Raw genomic sequence first — 18573 nt, forward strand, 5'->3', positions numbered from 1 at the left:
AATGAAATCACGTGACCATGCAAGAAACATTCACAATCGTTTTAAAACATTATTTCCCAAAAATGTTTTTAATTAAAAGAATATTCCATGCAGAAACATGTGACCTAAGAAGTACTCAGATCTTGTACTTGAGTAAAAGTATAGAAGGAACAGAGAGTAGGAATACACATTTGATGTTTTTACAGTGACTTTTATATTCAGTTCAGAAATGTGAAGACAGCAGTTAGTTAGTTATATTTTTGATTTATACAAAGCATTTATACAAGCATTGAAAGGAAGTCACATTCTCAAATAAAAGTCTGCACAAAACAAAAAGGTAATTAAAAAAAATACTGAGGGGGTAAGGAGGAATGACTGGTCCTCTAAAAGCTCACAGTGCAATGTCTGCTTCCACAGCTATAGGTTTAACAACAATACATATGGTGTTGAAACTGTGAATACACAACACACAGAGACATAATGGCCTCACATTTTTTTGTTACATAATGCCCCACGTTGTATCTAAAGGAATGCCCTGTTTTGTCTAGAAAGTGCTATACAAGATCTTAAAACACGGGTCCTGGTCGAGGGTCTTGTCATCTCACGCGTTACTGTGACTCCCTCCTGGCTGGTCTACCTGCAAATGCCATCCGACCTCTACAGTTAATTCAGAAAACTGTAGCCCGACTGATATTCAAGCCCTCCCACATTACACCTCACCTTCGCTCCTTTCACGAGCTGCCAGAATACTCTTCAAGACACTAAAGGGATCTGGTCTTACCTACATCCAAGACATGGTCAAAACATACACTCCAGCACGTGCACTTCGCTCTGCATCAGCCAATCGGCGAAGTGGAACCAGGTACACCCCCAAAAAGATACACCCTTTTGCTATCCTGGCTCCCAAATGGTGGAAGGAGCTTCTCACTGATTTCAGGACAGCAGAGAGTCTACATATCGTCCGTCTCAAACTGAACACCCACCTGTTTCGCTTAATGTAATGTAATCTTATTCGCAAACCCTCATTTCCATAAGAATGCCCGTCAAATTCAGTTTCAACATACGTCTATAGTAACTAACTAGTGATAAATAAAATAAGACAAGACAAAGAAGAAGAAGTCAAGTAAAAGCAAGTACAAATTAATGTCATGAATAGTGGAGTAAGTGCTTTTATGTGTAAATGGCACTTAAAGGTGGGGTAGGTAAGTTTGAGAAACCGGCTCGAGATCGCTAGAATTTGAAAATACACAACCGGAGAAAATCTGCCACTTCCTTCAGAGCCCCGCCTCCAACACACACGAACGCACACATGACCAATGAGGGCACGAGAGAAGTTTGTGCCCAGATGGGAGGCTGACCGGCAGGTAGGCCTGTACTTTTTACAGTATTACGGCTTCCACAGATGACATTTTTTTATGGATTTTTTGTCAAAGCACTTCAGATATTCATTGCTATCGGGATGTTAAGAGCATTCCATGGAATATAACAAAAAGTGTATCTCGAGCCGGTTTCTGAAACTTACCTACCACACCTTTAACTTATCAAGATGTAAACGTGGATGTAATATAATCCTATTCACAAACCCTAATTTCCATAAACATTTCCATTACATTCAGTTTCAAAATGCACAATGAAGGCAGCGCTCACGTCTATAGTAACGATACAGAAAAGAAGAGCAAAAGCAATGTCATGAATAGTGGAGTTAGTGCTTTTATGTGTAAATGGCACTTAACTTATCACGATGTAAACGTGGAGTCAGTGTGTGGTTTGAATCAAGTGTAAAAACTTAGAACAGTAGCACTTAAAATGTTGAGGTAAATAAAAGCTCTGGCTGGTTCACAGTGAGTAAGTAACTAATCTTTCAAATATGAATAACAGCTCTGTCTGTGGCGCTGATGAGAACCACATTTCACGGACAGACAAACATGGCAGCAACCTGGATTATAAGGACGTATCCTTTTCTGCATTAACTTCCAACGTCCTATCGTGTTCATACTTTGATCTTCCCATTCACAATGTCCTGATACAGAGACACAGTCAGGAGGGTGTACTCTTTCTGAGAAACGTCTAAGAAGTACAGCAGATCGTGGGAGACGTCCGGATCGAAGCCCTCCGTGACCAGCTTCACCTTCTGCTGCTTGAACGTCTCCGTCACATCCAAGGACGTCTGGAAACACAAAACAGTGAGAGAGAACAATACAATGCAAACAACCCGGGTTACTACATACATGTCACATATCATCACTATCACATAAACGAGGGGAAACATCCATAATCCCAACATGTAATACACACACCGTATCAAGCAGACTAGTGTGTGCAATTAACGATATCATTTTACATTTAAAATACACAAAATGTGGTAATGGGTACATGCGCGACCTACCTGTATTCTGAGAAACCTCGGCCAGGCATAGGCAGGAAGAGTTTTTACTAAATGGTCGTAGAGCTCGGATCCGTTTAATTTGTGATCCTGTTGCAAGACGATAGCAGCCATACCTGCCCGGCCTTCATTTCCTGCAAGCACACATTGGAAAAAGTCTCTTATTATAATGTTGCATCGGAAAAACGGTACTAAATTAACAAGAGCAAACTGTAGTATTACAAAGTCCTTACAAAAACTCTTCAACCTGGCTCTTAATGTGCGATCGTTGTTTTATTGCTCGATTTTAATGCGACTGTGGCTGCGAGGGGGTGCGGTCGTCTTTCAACCAGAAGGTTCGATCCCAGCCCGTGCAGCCGACATGTCGATGTATCCTTGGGCAAGATACTGAACCCTGAGGTGCTCCCGATAGCCAACGGTGTGTGAATGTTAGGTCCTTGAGTAAGGTACACTGCTCTGTGTGAACGGCATGTAGTCTGTAAAGCGCTTTGAGGGGTCGTAAAGACTGGATAAAGCGCTATATAAGTACTTACCTTTTACTATATGTATCTGTTGTCCTTTTTTACTACCTCTGTAAAGCGACTTTGAGCACCTGTAAAAGCACTTACAATTACAATAAAGCCTGGCGACTACGGACCATTACAATCCCTCACCAACTGCATGGAACAAATCAGCAGCTGGATGAGCAACAATTTACTACAATTAAACAAAACAGAGACAATTATCTTTGGTGGCAAAAGGGAGGAAGGGGCTGAAGTAAGCGCTACACTAGAAGCCCTACTGCTAAATACATCGGAAAAGGAGAGATATCTAGGCGTAGTTCTGGACCTCAATTTCAAATCCCTCATCAACACAATTACTAAATCAGCATTTACCTGAAACCAGACTTAGAACATTCATGTCTCAACAAGACCTTGAAACTAGTTCCCGCCTTTGTTGTTAGCAGGCTTGATTACTGAAATAGCGCATCTACAGGTCTCTGTCAAAAATCGGTTAGAAAACTACAACTAATCCAGAACGCCGCTGCCAGAGTCCTGACCAAAAGAAAAGAGTAGAACACATCACCCGAGTACTCAGGTCTCCGCACTGGCGACCAGTCGCTTACTTATAAAGCATTGGTTTGGGACCCCAATATGTCTGACATGCTGCCCCGAGCCCCCCAGAGCTCTGAGATCCTCGGGGCGGGCTTACTCATTGTTCCCCGGCTCAGAACCAAACACGCCGAAGCTGCTTTTAGTTTTTACGCTCCCCACAAAGTGAACACACTTCCAGAAACCCTGAGGTCTTCACCAACGCCGAGTTCTTTTAAGTCGAGGCTAAAAACGCTACTTTTTACAGCTGCTTACCCAGAAGCCTTTTAACTTGTTTTAGCACTTACCGTATTTACAATGTTGTTTTTAAACTATTTTGTATCTCATTGTTTTTATTAATCTGTTATTCCATTATGTTTATTTATTGTCTTCCTCTCTGTTGTCTTACTATTATGTGTTAATGATCATGGAAAGCACTTTGAATTGCCTCTGCGTCTGAAATGTGCTATATAAATAAACATACCTTACAAAATACATTTATTATTATTATTAAAGTGGAAGTTCTGGTTGCCCCTAAAGTGGTGGGTATACTTTTGATGATGTCTTAATAATTGTGGTCTCCTTGCTACAGGCTTATGTTAATTTCATCAACTTTGATTATGAGAAACCAGGATTGTTTAACTGCTTGGTATGGGGCGTGGTTTCATTTAGTGCAATACCAATGAGCCTCAGCTGGCCCTGCTATCGAGGAAAAGTCAGTCAGTCAATTAAACTGGCAGAGCTGCATCAACAATATTTGGTGGTTGTTATTCCTTAAAATCTGAAGAGATCTAGTCTGGAGTTTTTGTGGGAAGTTATAGCGAAATATCCGATTCAACCCGGTCATGGTCTCACTGGGAGCGGCCTCTTGTATTGGCTGTGCTCCATATGGTTATAACGGAGCGTCCACACTACAGCTTCAAAAATAGCTTGGAGCTGGGCGTGTCTGAAGCTTGGGGATTTTATTCAAGCAACGCGACCAACAACCAATCACATGAATGTCCCGCCCCCGACATACAAAGCAAAAACCCGGGGATTTTATGCGAGCAATATATATATAAACTCCCCAAACAGGCGAAAACCTACCAGTTTCCCCCACTGTCTCTGCCTCCTCCCTCCATGCCTGGCTCCTCCGGTTTGTATCCCGGGAGGTGAAGAGGGTCTGGTCATACAAAACCGGGTGATTCGCTACGGCGATAGTTAGTTTCTCCTCCGACTTTTTTTGAAATATAGAAATGAACGGCGGGATATCTCTCCCAGCTTAGACGCGGTTTGATTGGCTACGGCTTGAGCTGTCAGATTTTCAGAAACGGGATTTAATTGGCTGGCGCTGGCTACTCCGGCGTCTCCGGCGTCAGAAGTTGAACATTCAACTTCTGACACCGGAGACGGACCGCTCTGCTACCCACAATTCAGTTCTGCGAAAAAGCGAGGCAACGTGACGTCACGGCAGATTGAAGCTGTCGGCGCGGTCGTGTGGACGGGCCGTAACAGTGTGGGAATACATGGTTTGCATTAATTAAGCTGTCACGATCTGTCTGCGTTGTGTTTTGTCTTGTCTAGATCTGTCTGTGGTTCCCTGTCGTTAGTTTCCCTGGTGTGTCTGATTGTGTTCACCTGGTGCCCCTGTATTTTCTCCTCCCTCCTCATCTGTGTCTTGTTTGTGTGATTAGTCTCGTGTGTATTTAAGTTCTGGTTTTTCTGTCTGTCTATGTCGGTTCGTCTTGTGTAATGACTTGGTCTGCGGTGAGTGTTCTGTTCAGTCTTTGTTACTAGTTTAGCCTTGAAATAAAGGAGTTATTGGGTCCTGCTTCCTGCACACACCGTAACAGAAGCTGATTGTTATATCTGTAGATTATGCAGAAGTTATATCCAGTACACACTTCCACACACCTGGTATGGTGACTCCGTAGATGTTGGCCTCCTGGATGAAGTCGAGCAGACCCACAGCCTCTGAAACCTCAGTGGTGGAAACATTCTCTCCTTTCCACCTGCAGCACAAAAGAGTAGATTCAGTTAAACCTGCAATGACTGTTTGTGGCCACTTGAGGGCAGGAGAAACGAGCTGTGTGAACAGAACAATGTGAGTCGCTTATTTACATCGCCTTAGAACAGGGGTGTCAAAACGTTTTACACCAAGGGCGGGGCCACATACAGAAGAATATTCGAAGGGCCTGTCCGCTCAATAGAGGTGAGGAATACTGCCTCATATGTTAAGTTTTAAGTAGGTAAATTATGCTAGCCTGCATCACAGCTCTCCAGAGGGTTTCATTTAATTTGTTAGCAGCTCATTCCTTACAACAGAAGCCCCAGATTGATTATCATAAGAGGAAATAGGAAGGGTACATTTCAAGTTTGTTATGTATAAGTTATTGGGCTTTTTTCTTATCGACTTGGATTTTCTCACGCTCCATTGTTCCCTCACTCGAGAACAAGACCTGAGATACTTGAACTCCTTCACTTGGGGTAAGGACTCATTCCCTACTTGGAGTGGACAGTCCATCGGTTTCCTGCTGAGAACCATGGCCTCAGATTTGGAGGTGCTGATCCTCATCCCAGCCGCTTCACACTCGGTTGCCAACCGATCCAGTGAGAGCTGAAGGTCGCAGACCGATGAAGCCATCAGAACCACATCATCTGCAAAAAGCAGTGGTGCAATCCTTAGTCCACCGAACTGCAGGGCCGGAGAATCGGAGCAGCGGGAGCGGTACTGCAGTCGCTTTACCGCACCGCTGTGACGAAAAGAGAGCTGAGCCAGAAGGCAAAGCTCTCTGTCGGGCCATTTTCGTTCCTACCCTCACCTACGGTCATGAAGGATGGGTCATGACCGAAAGAACGAGATCGCGGATACAAGCGGCCGAGATGGGTTTTCCTCCGCCGGGTGGCTGGTGTCTCCCTTAGGGATAAAGTGAGACGTTCGGTCATCCGGGAGGGACTCGGAGTTGAGCCGCTCCTCCTTCGCGTCGAAAGGAGCCAGTTGAGGTGGTTCGGGCACCTAGTTAGGATGCCACTTGGGCGCCTCCCTAGGGAGGTGTTCCAGGCACGTCCAGCTGGGAGGAGACCAAGGGGTAGACCTAGGACCAGGTGGAGGGATTATATCTCTTCGCTGGCCTGGGAGCGCCTTGGGACCCCCCAGTCAGAGCTGGTTGATGTCGCCAGGGAAAAGGAAGTTTGGGGCTCTCTGCTGGAACTGCTACCCCGAGACCCGACCACGGATAAGCGGGAGAAGATGGATGGATGGATGGACTTGGATTTTTATTAGAACATATTTTCAAATGTAATTGACTGAATGTATTGTAAATTGGGCTTATTAACACATGAACAGTACTGTGTATATGTTTACAGATATATTTAATAAGTAAAATACAAGAAAAGCTCAAGTTTAATTTGTGGGCCATATTCCATTATACTTTTTGAATTAGCTGAGGGCCGATTCAAAATGTCCCGGGCCGTAGTTTGGACACCCCTGCCTGAGAAGATATTTTGCAGTGGCTTTTGGAACATTTTTCTCCACAAAATTGCCAAATGAAACACAAATCCATCAGCAGCACATTTTCAACGATGCAGAAAGAACATCCATGCACATCCATTTGTTTGCATCTTGCAAATCGTATTCCATTTACTTATATATAGACTCTTCTTGCACTATTTCTATTATATTTGTATTTACTTGCACTGTTGGAGGAGCCTGTGACCTAAGTTTTTCTTTTTTTTAACACATCATACAGAATGTCATTGAGCAGTGAAATACATACTTTGGATGCAACAGTGCATATTTCAACCAAACTGCCAGTTAGGAGATCAAACATACCCCCCACCCCAGCATGAAAGAAAAGAACAACAAAAAGGTAAATTAGATGCACGTTCTAATAATACAAACAAAAACAAATAAAACGTACAAAGCAAACGACAAACAAAAAGACAACATATATATATATTTTTTGTCTTTTTGTTTGTACACATACACCTACATATACCTAACCTAAGTTTTTCATTGCCATATCTACACTGTACTGTAGCTCATGTGCAAATGACAAAGCCTTGAATTGAATTGAAACGGTACCTGAAGGTGTCTCCAATGCGGTCCCTGAAGTACAGGAAGTCCTGGTCATCGTGCAGCAGCAGGTCTCCGGTGTTGAAGAAGACGTCGCCATCTTTAAAGACGCCTCTGAGCAGCTTCTTCTCCGACTGCACCTGGTTCCCTGCGTACCCCAGGAACTGATTCATGGCTGAGAGCGGAGCCACCAGGATCCCTGCCTCCCCTGGGGAGAGGGTAGAAGTACACACATCCTTTACTCAAGCAGAAGTACAGATACTCGTGTTGAAAAGTACTCTGGTGAAAGTAGAAGTACTGACTAAACTTCTTTACTCAAGTGAAAGTAAAGAGGCTTTGAAGTGTACTTCAGTAAAAAGTACCCATAGCTAGCAGCTGCTTTAAAGAGTACCTGACCTCCCTTTATATTAATAGAACAATAATGTCATTGTTAGCTAATGAATGTTTCCATGCTGAACAACGGCAACATGACAACGTTTCCATTGGTCCCTCTTCTTTAGAGAAGACCAGGAAGTGATGGATACACGGATCGTGTTCCAACCAATAGGCACGCAGTGACTCTAAAGAATAATGACCACGCACCAACACACATTCAGACTAAAGGAACCAGCTGTTTGGGAAATGAGAGAAGTAGAAAGTACAGGTATTTGGGTTCAACATGTAAGAAGTAGAAAGTACAGGTATTTGGGTTCAACATGTAAGAAGTAGAAAGTACAGGTATTTGTGTTCAACATGTAAGAAGTAGAAAGTACAGGTATTTGTGTTCAACATGTAAGAAGTAGAAAGTACAGGTATTTGTGTTCAACATGTAAGAAGTAGAAAGTACAGGTATTTGTGTTCAACATGTAAGAAGTAGAAAGTACAGGTATTTGTGTTCAACATGTAAGAAGTAGAAAGTACAGGTATTTGTGTTCAACATGTAAGAAGTAGAAAGTACAGGTATTTGTGTTCAACATGTAAGAAGTAGAAAGTACAGGTATTTGAGTTCAACATGTGAGAAGTAGAAAGTACAGGTATTTGGGTTCAACATGTAAGAAGTAGAAAGTACAGGTATTTGAGTTCAACATGTAAGAAGTAGAAAGTACAGGTATTTGTGTTCAACATGTAAGAAGTAGAAAGTACAGGTATTTGTGTTCAACATGTAAGAAGTAGAAAGTACAGGTATTTGTGTTCAACATGTAAGAAGTAGAAAGTACAGGTATTTGAGTTCAACATGTGAGAAGTAGAAAGTACAGGTATTTGGGTTCAACATGTAAGAAGTAGAAAGTACAGGTATTTGAGTTCAACATGTAAGAAGTAGAAAGTACAGGTATTTGGGTTCAACATGTAAGAAGTAGAAAGTACAGGTATTTGGGTTCAACATGTAAGAAGTAGAAAGTACAGGTATTTGAGTTCAACATGTAAGAAGTAGAAAGTACAGGTATTTGAGTTCAACATGTAAGAAGTAGAAAGTACAGGTATTTGGGTTCAACATGTAAGAAGTAGAAAGTACAGGTATTTGGGTTCAACATGTAAGAAGTAGAAAGTACAGGTATTTGGGTTCAACATGTAAGAAGTAGAAAGTACAGGTATTTGAGTTCAACATGTAAGAAGTAGAAAGTACAGGTATTTGGGTTCAACATGTAAGAAGTAGAAAGTACAGGTATTTGGGTTCAACATGTGAGAAGTAGAAAGTACAGGTATTTGTGTTCAAAATGTGAGAAGTAGAAAGTACAGGTATTTGTGTTCAACATGTAAGAAGTAGAAAGTACAGGTATTTGAGTTCAAAATGTGAGAAGTAGAAAGTACAGGTATTTGAGTTCAACATGTAAGAAGTAGAAAGTACAGGTATTTGAGTTCAACATGTAAGAAGTAGAAAGTACAGGTATTTGAGTTAAACATGTGAGAAGTAGAAAGTACAGGTATTTGGGTTCAACATGTAAGAAGTAGAAAGTACAGGTATTTGGGTTCAACATGTAAGAAGTAGAAAGTACAGGTATTTGAGTTCAGCATGTAGAAAGTACAGGTATTTGAGTTCAACATGTAGAAAGTACAGGTATTTGAGTTAAACATGTAAGAAGTAGAAAGTACAGGTATTTGAGTTCAGCAAGATATAACATTTTAACAGATCAAGAGACACAAGGACCGACAGCTGTCACTTTAAAAAGGACTACATGTGTGATTGTTTTACCGTTCTGTGCTCGGATGCATCTCCCAGCGGGGGTCCGGACCGCCTCGTAGGACACTGGGTCGTGTCTGAGGAGCTCAAAGGGCATGGACAGCTGGAGAGGAAAGAAAGAGATGTGTCAATGAGATACCGTCTGAATAATCAACATTGTTTGATATATATACAGTCTGCACACAGTTGGTATATTGTACATTTTGCTTATACTATCTATATGGATTATACCGTCCCACGCAAGGCTGCCTTTTTTTACATTTTAGATGCTTATCACTCAAATTCCCTATTTTGAGTTGTGTTCCCCTTTAATTGTATCTCTGTTGACCTTAGACTTATTGTTACTTATTGCTCTTTTCAATAATCAATTTTGAATCTACTGGGAACAAGGCATTTCACAGCATATTGAGTGTGCATCACAAATTCTAATATAATCAGTATTAATTATATCAAGAATTCTGTATCTTTGCATATAAAATGATCCCAATTCAGATAATTATTTTCGGTCTCATCCACTTTGTTACCAATCACTATCACCCTATATCAGGGATGGGCAACTTTGATGGTGGTGGGGGCCACATCATTGATGTACTGGCCACCAGGGGGCCGCAGATTCACTTGGAACACACACACAAATTCCATGTGTTGTATGTAATTATTGTGTGTGTATTGAGATTAACCAAAGATGACATAAACATGAAGTCATGAACACTAACCCAGACATTAGTTGTCTAACTTGAACCTAAAACACTTGTAGCCAGTCTCTGCATTCTCCTTATTCCACAATAAGGGGAATGTCAACACGCCCGCACTCTGCTGTTCCTCAGCGCCACTCCCCCTCCCTCCCGCTGAAATTATGAATGAAAAGCGTAGTAATCATAGATAATACGGCAGGGTCCGTGACAGTTTGTTTTCATCTGATTTCAAATAAACAATGTCTTGGTTTTAAGAATATTAAACTTGTTTCGCCAAATTCAGATGATAAAAACAACTTTTAAGCTTGTAAAGGCATAATTACAAGAGGCAACTTAACGTCACAGCAGGCATAACAACAGCCGGTGTTTCTTGTGAGGGTTTCCCCGGGAAACAAACACAATACACACAAATGCGTCACAGATTATTTTGCGGTATTTTAAATCATAAATCAGTACTACAAGTAAAAAAAATAAAAATATTTTTTTTTTTATTTTTTATTAATTACGTTGTTTATAAATTAATCTGAGGGCCGCAAAAAGAGGAGGTGGGGGCCGCCATTTGCCCATCCCTGCCCTATATTAACAACCATTGTTCGATGCAAGTGCCAAGTAAAAACACATTTGGATGGGCTTACAATATATTTTAGCAGAGCATGTAGGTAAAGGAACTTCTTTAAATCACAGCATAACGGCATTCAAGTGGTCTGATTACTTTATTCTATGGACAATTCTACTTTCAAGCCACGTGAATAGCATCTGCTGGTGCATCATCTTTAGGTCACCCAGGCAAGCAATAACATGGGCCTCCTTCTTACAATCTTTAAACAATCTAATTACATTTCTACTAAAGGGGAAAATGACATTTAAAACAGGATATTCTTTGCCATATTGCCTTAGTTAAATGGTCTCTTTCTGATTAAAAGAAACGCGGATAAGGTGTTTCTAATATCAGCTATTTAACAAGGGTCGCTTCACCAAAAACACAACACATAAAGCGGGTCAGTGTGATGGGGTCCAGAGGAAACACGCTGTTGTTCCTGACCTTGTTGAAATAGCCCGCCCTGCCGATGGGTCCGACCTCCTCGGTGTAGTTCAGGAAGCCGATGCCAGCCTCCGTCAGGCCGTAACCTTCTCTGATCTTTATCCTGCTGCCGAACCGCTGCACGAACTGCCTCCAAACGTCTGAGCGGAGACCACTTCCTGCTGCCAGCCGGACGCGGTGAGCCCTCTCCTCTGGGACCTGGAGGCAGGAGGACTCTTAAGAGAACACTTAACTTCATCAGACCTACTTTGTGGGAATAATGCTTAGTGTTGGGTAAATACTGAATGTCCTCTTCCAGTATCAGAGTCCACATGATGACAAAGGTATCCCAACTGCAGCTGTGAACATGACTGCTTGAGGCAGATGATAGCTACGTGATTAACATGTTGATTCAGCCTCTATGGAGAGAGACATATGACAAGCATGCTCATTTCTGACGTGGAGCTAATCTGAAGTAAACATTGAATACTGCTTTCTATTCCTCCATCTTGTGACTGTGTGACTCCCTCTCTTGGATATCAGCATGTGAAGGACACTGCTCAGGAACTAGCTGATGCTCTGTATGTGATGACTGCTTCCATTCTGGAGAGGATCCCAGACACATGGATCCTGAGGTTGAAGCTCAAGCCGGTGACGAGGGATTATTGACATTCAGAAAAAGTTAGAATTTTTTGATTTTGAGAAGAAGTCAGAACTTTGAGAAAAAAGTCATAATTTTGAGATTTTTAGAAATAATTCAAAAATTTTAGATTTTGAGAAAGTCAGGATTTTCAGAAAAAAGGTCATTTTTTTATTTAGAGAAAAAAGTCATAACTTAGATTTTGAGGAACAAAAGTCAGGATTTTGAGAAAAAGTCAGAATTTTGATGGAAAAGTCAGAACGTAAAAGCAAACTATAGCTTTCAACAAGGCTATCTACTGACGGACTGTTTTTGATCAACATGTGCTGTAGAAGATATTCATTGATGACGGAGAGCAATACCCCTTAAAGAACCCTTTGGATGACGTTCTGTCCTTTACGGGTTAATGCAACAAACCAGAGGTAAGGGGCTGCGTTAGGATTTCAGTTCCATTAGCAAAGTATAATAAGCAGGATAACAAAATCTACGAAGGATTTGATCGTAGCATTTGTCAAAATCTAAGCTTTCCTGCAGCATTTCTTTAACTAAACAACGACATACAGATCGTCAAACATGTTGAAACTAGAAAATCAGTAAGGTGTTGAAGTGCTTTTGGCTTGGCATTCACCTGTAGTCAGAGGTTATCAGAAAGTGTTATTTTAACGTACTGCGGGATGGTTGCAGAGGTATCGACAGAGCTCTCCTATGTACTGCACCACCGTCACGTCGTGCTTCACACAGTCCTTCCAAAACTGACTGGCGGAAAACTTCTTCTTCAAAACACACGTCGCACCTGAGACCCAAAGGAGAGACAGAGAAGATGTGTGAGCTGTACTGTCGTGTAAAAACTCCACACAACCGATGTTCCAGTTCTTCAGAGGGTGGGGGGATTCTGTGTGTTGTCTTATGTGTAACAAAAGAGCGGAGTGTAACTTCCTGTCATGAGAAAACCAAAACCAGGAAATGTGAAAATGTGTTGTTTGTGAGGAAGTGAGAATTCCTTATAGTCCAATGAAAAGGATGTCCGTCGTCATGTTGCTTCCTCCAGCTTTGAGCCTCACAATGAACTGAAAACAACATTCTTCCAGGAATTGTATTTTTAAGGCAAAAAGGCTTTCTCTCACCGAGCTGTATGCATCCTCCGATCCCCAGCAGCGAAGCAGACATGTGGTACAGAGGCAGAGTGATGTAGATGATGTCCTCAGACGTGGCTCCACACATCTCAAAGAAAGCCATACTGAGGACGGCCTTCAGGTGACCCACCCGGGCCGCTTTGGAGAGACCTGGCGGAGAAACGCAGGAGTTACTGAACTGCGTTTTCCCTGGTTCAGTTCAAATCTTGTGCATGACGGATTTGGTTTCGAGACTCCATCGCCGCTCTGAAACGTGGTGGAGTCGAGCACAGTTGTATTCAGAACACTTCAAACAGTGTTTTAATGGATGTAACTCAGGGGTGTCCAAACTTTTTTCACCGAGGCCCACCGACAGAAAAATATACGAAGGGCTGGGCCGCTAGAGGTATATCGCCTCATAAGTTCAGTTAGAAGTTAGCGACATCAATCTAATGTAGGTAAAGGATGCTTGTGAGTGTTAAAGCAGAAGCCTCAGATTGATTATCATAAGGAGAAATATGAAGGGTTTATTTCAAGCTTGTTACGGAAATAAGTCATTGGGCTTTTTTCTTATCAACTAAGATTTGTTAGAAAATGTTTCCAACTTTAATTGAAAAGTGGTCTTAACACATGAATACTACAGTAATACATGTTTACATTCATATTTAAGAAGTACAACACAAGACAAGCTCAAGTTTAATTTGTGGGCCATATTCCATTATACTTTTTTAATTTGCTGAGGGCTGATTAAAAAAGGTCTGCGGGCCGTAGTTTGGACACCCCTGATGGAATAAACAACAGATGACCTGTAATGTCTTGGCTCAGAAGCTGCTTTTCATTTATGCTAAGCTAAATGCTAACGGACATGAATACATGGACCGTGTTTATGTAAATCCATCATAGTTGTTGAGACAGATGTTCCTTTCCTTTGTGCCTTGCGTAAAATATGTCCCTGCATCCATATAAATCAATATGATATATCAGCTGAAGTTAATAGTATTTCTTCATATTTAATCATTAAGGCCAAATTGTGGGTGATTGATAAAATCCATTTATTTACATATTGGAGACAGGTGGTGGTGGGATTAGCGCACCAGGGTTAGGCAAATGTTTTTTTATACCGTGGTTAGCACAAGGAGGCTACAGGAAAGACACAGCGGAAGTTAAAGGATAACTCTTAATGTAACTTTGTTGATATTGGATTATCAAAATAAATGTATGAAACAACGCTCCTGCCTAGACTTGGATCATTATTCCCGGTGTAAGATTTGCCTTCTGGTGCCTCGGCGACAGTTTAATCTATTTAATTTCTTCACGTTTTTTGCCGCTACAAGTAGTTTAGATGTGCTTTATGCGCAGTGTGACAGTGATTTGTGAAGAGTATCATGCTGTGCAGTACCTGTGGTGCCTGAAGTGAAGATGAAGAGGAAGTTGGACATGATGTTCACTTTAGGAAGGTCACTCGAGCTTTCTCCAGACATGCTCTCCACTTTATCGAGTAGACTGGTGAACTCCTCCGAGGGGGCCGTGTGACCCACCACCCACAGCGCCATGTTGTCCTTCTTCAGGTCGGGCAACACCTCCTCCACCAAACACACCAAATCTGGATCTCAACACACACAACGGGACATGAATAATCACACAGAACTGAAGACAGACATGTTGGATCCACTCTGTAATCATCTAGGAGCAGGGGCGTCACTTTGGGACAGATAACATTAAAACTGTATTGCCTGCCTTCCTTTTTTTTTAACACACACATTTCCCTACTATTTGTCAGGCTACAGGGTATTTTCGGAAGAACCATTATCTGTGTGTTGTGGTGAAAATTATTGAGGGAAGCTAATAATCTCCGTCTTTTGTAAGAGACTTGCACACGCCTGTTTTCCACGGCGACACACATTCTGAAACGAGGTGACATGTTTGCAAACCGAACCCCTTTCTTTAGGCTAATTTTGACTACTATCAGTAGTGTTGCGACCATTGGATATAGAGAGCACAAGATGACAACTATTATCTCTACGGTGGACAATTATCTTTCAAATTAATAGACCGGGAGTACAAATATGGCCATTTTTGATCCTCAAAATGTCAGAAATGGACTAAGCATCCTCAAAAGCCTCCAGACACACTCCAAAATTATCCAAATCTGCAAAGCAATTTTTTAACTGCTTAAATCCTAATTAATTGTTGAAATTGCAAAATATATACAAGTCAGCATACGGCAGTGTCTATGTGCTTGGGACCCTTACATTTCTATCATAACACTTTGGGGTACTCAACATTTCTGGGTTCACTATAGGACTCTATGAGCTGGAAACTACACGATAACATTTACTGTATAACAAGTATACTTTTAAAAAGTGGAGACGAACAAATTTGCCAATTTAAATAGTTGTTGGGACATCCAGCGTCTCAGAGGTTTGCTTTGTTTCACACTGCATTATACTCCGTTGTTATTCTCTCTTCTGTGCCTGACAACGAGTATTCACACACCATGACACAGACAGAAGCAGGTGAAAGGTCTATATAATGTCCTGTTTCTGATATTTCCCTCCATCCAAATGCAGGGGAGTTTTTACGGCTGGTACTTTGCTCAGTCCCTGTTAACTATCAGCACCACCATAGGCGGCGCGTGAGGCTCAGGTTTGGGAAGGCTAAATCACTTTTTTTTACCTGACGCTGTCCGCCTCCGGCGTCTGAGATCAACTCAGTGAAAGCACCGCCTGCTGACCAATCAGAGCTCAGTGTGCGGAGTTTAAATCTATCAAGTCATATTACAGGATAAAGGAAATACAGTTTAAACTGCTGTATGCAGAGAAGACGCCGACGTGTGGCACTTATCATTCATATCACATTCAATCAGATCATCGATCATATAATATCATAGCCAATATTATCTCCTTATCTGAGTCAGCTGAGCCGTATCTGGCCGTGCAACACTCAGTGTCACATACTGTATGCAGAAGCATTATTTTAAGCAACACATTATTGACGAAACACTCAACTCAAATGTAAGTAAAGTCAGATCCACTCGTGTCTTAGACGGGGCAGTGATATCATAAAACACGCTTTCAAACACTCGGTAGTTTATTTATTTTGTAACAGTTGTTCTGTATTCACCTTGCAGGTGGCTTGTATCCTGGATTATTATGTTTAAGTCATGGATGACTAATATTAGACAAATATGAACTTTAAAGTTCATATTTGTCTAATATTAGTTTACTTTTCATTAATGAAGTATGACGCTGCGCTGTCAGGACACTTGTCCCTGTTTGTGATTGGTCAAATGTTGCTAACCCCACCCCTTTCACGTGAACGCGCTCTCAGCTGGTGAGAGAAGCCCTGGCTTGATTTACCGAGTTGATATTAACCAGCGTCGAGATCTCGTTTGTTAGGGTTAGTTTAGATAACTCAAACATATCCAGGGTTTGAACTGGCTTCGTAGCACAGGGCAAAGGTGGCTGCATAGCAGCGCTAATGTCAAAGACACAAACATTATACATTATATATTTATTTTACCAGGATGCAGTGACACAAATATTTGGGAAGGCTTAGCCTTCCCTAGCCTACAGCACCCGCCGCCCCTGAGCACCACTGATAGCATTTCTCCTTAGGAGGGCCTCACCTGAAGGGTTACTGTAACATCCGGCAGCCAGCAATACAATACCACGATATAAGAGATGAACCCCCCTGATAACCTATTGCTCTCGCTGGAGTTACAGCCATTGTTTTTGGGAAGAGAAAACTGGAAAGTGTGTTCCCACCTCTGCTCGAGTGAGATTCTGAATGTAGACTAGATACAAAACAAACCCAACAGGTGAAGTAAACGTGTAATTTGTAGGTACTTTACTTGAATATTTTCATTTTTACTTTTACTCCACTACAATTCAGAGGCAAATGGTGTACTTTTACTCCACTTCATGTATATATAATACCTTTAGTTATTTTACAGATCTGGGTGAATGAAGTCTTAAAAAAAGTATCTATCTATCTATCTACTTCTCCCAGCAGTTTATTCCATTCCATCTTCCATTTATCTAATATATCATATTCCAATTACTAGACTATTCTTGCACTATCTCTATTCTATTCTATGTTATTGTATTTACTTGCACTATTGTATCTGTTTTATTGTTGTTGCACTGTTGAGGAGCCTGTGACCTAAGATGTTCATTGACATATCTACACATATGTACAAATGACAATAAAAGCCTTGAATCTGGAATCAGTTGTAGTTTTGAAGGTGCAGTACCTGCGCCCACCACCAGGGTTTTGGCCCCGCAGCTCCTGAAGCAGTGCAGCAGCGACTTTGCCTTAATGTTGTTGTTCAGAAAGGCCACCTCACAGCCCAACTTGCACAAACCGAGCCACACACAGATAAAGTCCGGTTCGTTGCACATCAACATGGCCACAATGTCCCCTTGTCCCGGAGAACCGTGCGCCCTGAACGCGTTCGCTATCCGGTTACTCCTCCGGTCCACATCCCGGTAACTCAGAGTCTGGCTTTCGAAGATGATGAAGGGTTTGTTCGGGTTCTTCCTCGCCTGGTGGAGGAAACAGTCGAGGTATGTGATGATCCCTGACTTCATACGAGCCTGCAGAGACTTCCCGTACCTCCGAAGTTTGAGGTAGTAAATCAGATCCACCCAGAAGAAGGGATACACCGTCCTCTGGTAGAGAAGCAGAGCTAAAAGTCCTGCTAAAACGCTGCTAAACAACAGAGGTATCATCGTGAACTCCTCACTGAGACTGCGGCAAGAGTTTAGAAAACAGGCTGCACAGACAGGAGCCCGTTTTCAGGAAACTTGTAGCAGAGCTGCTGTCCCTCTCATTATGCAACACACACACACACACACACACACACACACACACACACACACACGCACGCGCACGCACGCACACAGTGACAGCCAATGAGCGGTCACTGTACCTCCACGCTGTTCTGCTGTGCGTGTTTACACTAGACATTACGGTAAGATTTCAGAATAAAAAAGCTGAGTTCGTGTGAATGGAGAGGCCATTTCACATCCATTTTAATTAGTGTTTTTAAATAGAAGTATTCAGACCCCGAACACCAAAATATACACATTTTTTAAAGAGAGACCTTCAGACTTGGCTTAAATTGTCAAAATCAGTTTTTTAGTGTTTATATATATATATCATGAAGCCTTGTTCCGATAAATAGGGCAGTTATCACAGAACTTTAACTTTGTCATATACAAATGTTCTTCAGTGGCGAGCCGTCAGCGCCCTCTAGGCCCTCTGTGAGGGCCTAAGATATTCTACAAAATAATAGTTAAAAACATTAAAAAGAAAAATGTTAATATATTTTTTAATATTTTTTTGTTTGTTATATTTTTCATTAGTTTTACCAAAAGAACTTGATTTAATTGTATTTAAAATAACATTTAAAAAAAAAAAATCCTTCGAATCTGCCTATTCAGTTTCTGTTGGAATG

At 41.7% G+C, this 18573-nt stretch overlaps 1 protein-coding gene across 2 annotated transcripts; it reads right to left on the reverse strand.

Annotated features, from left to right (window-relative positions):
* Nucleotides 1–136: 136 nt before the first annotated feature.
* LOC117456611 (long-chain fatty acid transport protein 2) lies at nucleotides 137–17947 on the reverse strand. Of its 2 annotated transcripts, none has more exons than XM_034096542.2 (10): nucleotides 17368–17947; nucleotides 14512–14715; nucleotides 13125–13283; nucleotides 12669–12793; nucleotides 11382–11579; nucleotides 9657–9747; nucleotides 7496–7694; nucleotides 5326–5423; nucleotides 2366–2496; nucleotides 137–2146 (listed from the first exon to the last, which is right to left on the reverse strand). In XM_034096542.2, the coding sequence occupies exons 1-10, from the start codon at nucleotides 17843–17845 to the stop codon at nucleotides 1970–1972; spliced, it is 1860 nt and encodes a 619-aa protein (XP_033952433.1). In that variant the 5' UTR covers nucleotides 17846–17947; the 3' UTR covers nucleotides 137–1969. The 2 variants fall into 2 exon arrangements, with proteins under 2 accessions (XP_033952433.1, XP_033952431.1); XM_034096540.2 differs by having other exon boundaries at nucleotides 14512–14721.
* Between the last annotated feature and the right edge of the window lie 626 nt (nucleotides 17948–18573).

This window comes from Pseudochaenichthys georgianus, chromosome 12 (assembly GCF_902827115.2).
Source record: "Pseudochaenichthys georgianus chromosome 12, fPseGeo1.2, whole genome shotgun sequence".
Lineage (NCBI taxonomy): Eukaryota > Metazoa > Chordata > Actinopteri > Perciformes > Channichthyidae > Pseudochaenichthys > Pseudochaenichthys georgianus.

Coding starts and splice junctions, on each gene's coding strand:
- LOC117456611 (XM_034096540.2), bottom strand. CDS start 17,845: ATGATACCTCTGTTGTTTAGCAGCGTTTTAGCAGGACTTTTAGCTCTG. Junction 9,748..11,381: donor GGGCGGGCTATTTCAACAAG/GTCAGGAACAAC, acceptor TTTCCTCTCCAG/CTGTCCATGCCCTTTGAGCT. Junction 7,695..9,656: donor ATGCATCCGAGCACAGAACG/GTAAAACAATCA, acceptor CCCTCTCCCCAG/GGGAGGCAGGGATCCTGGTG.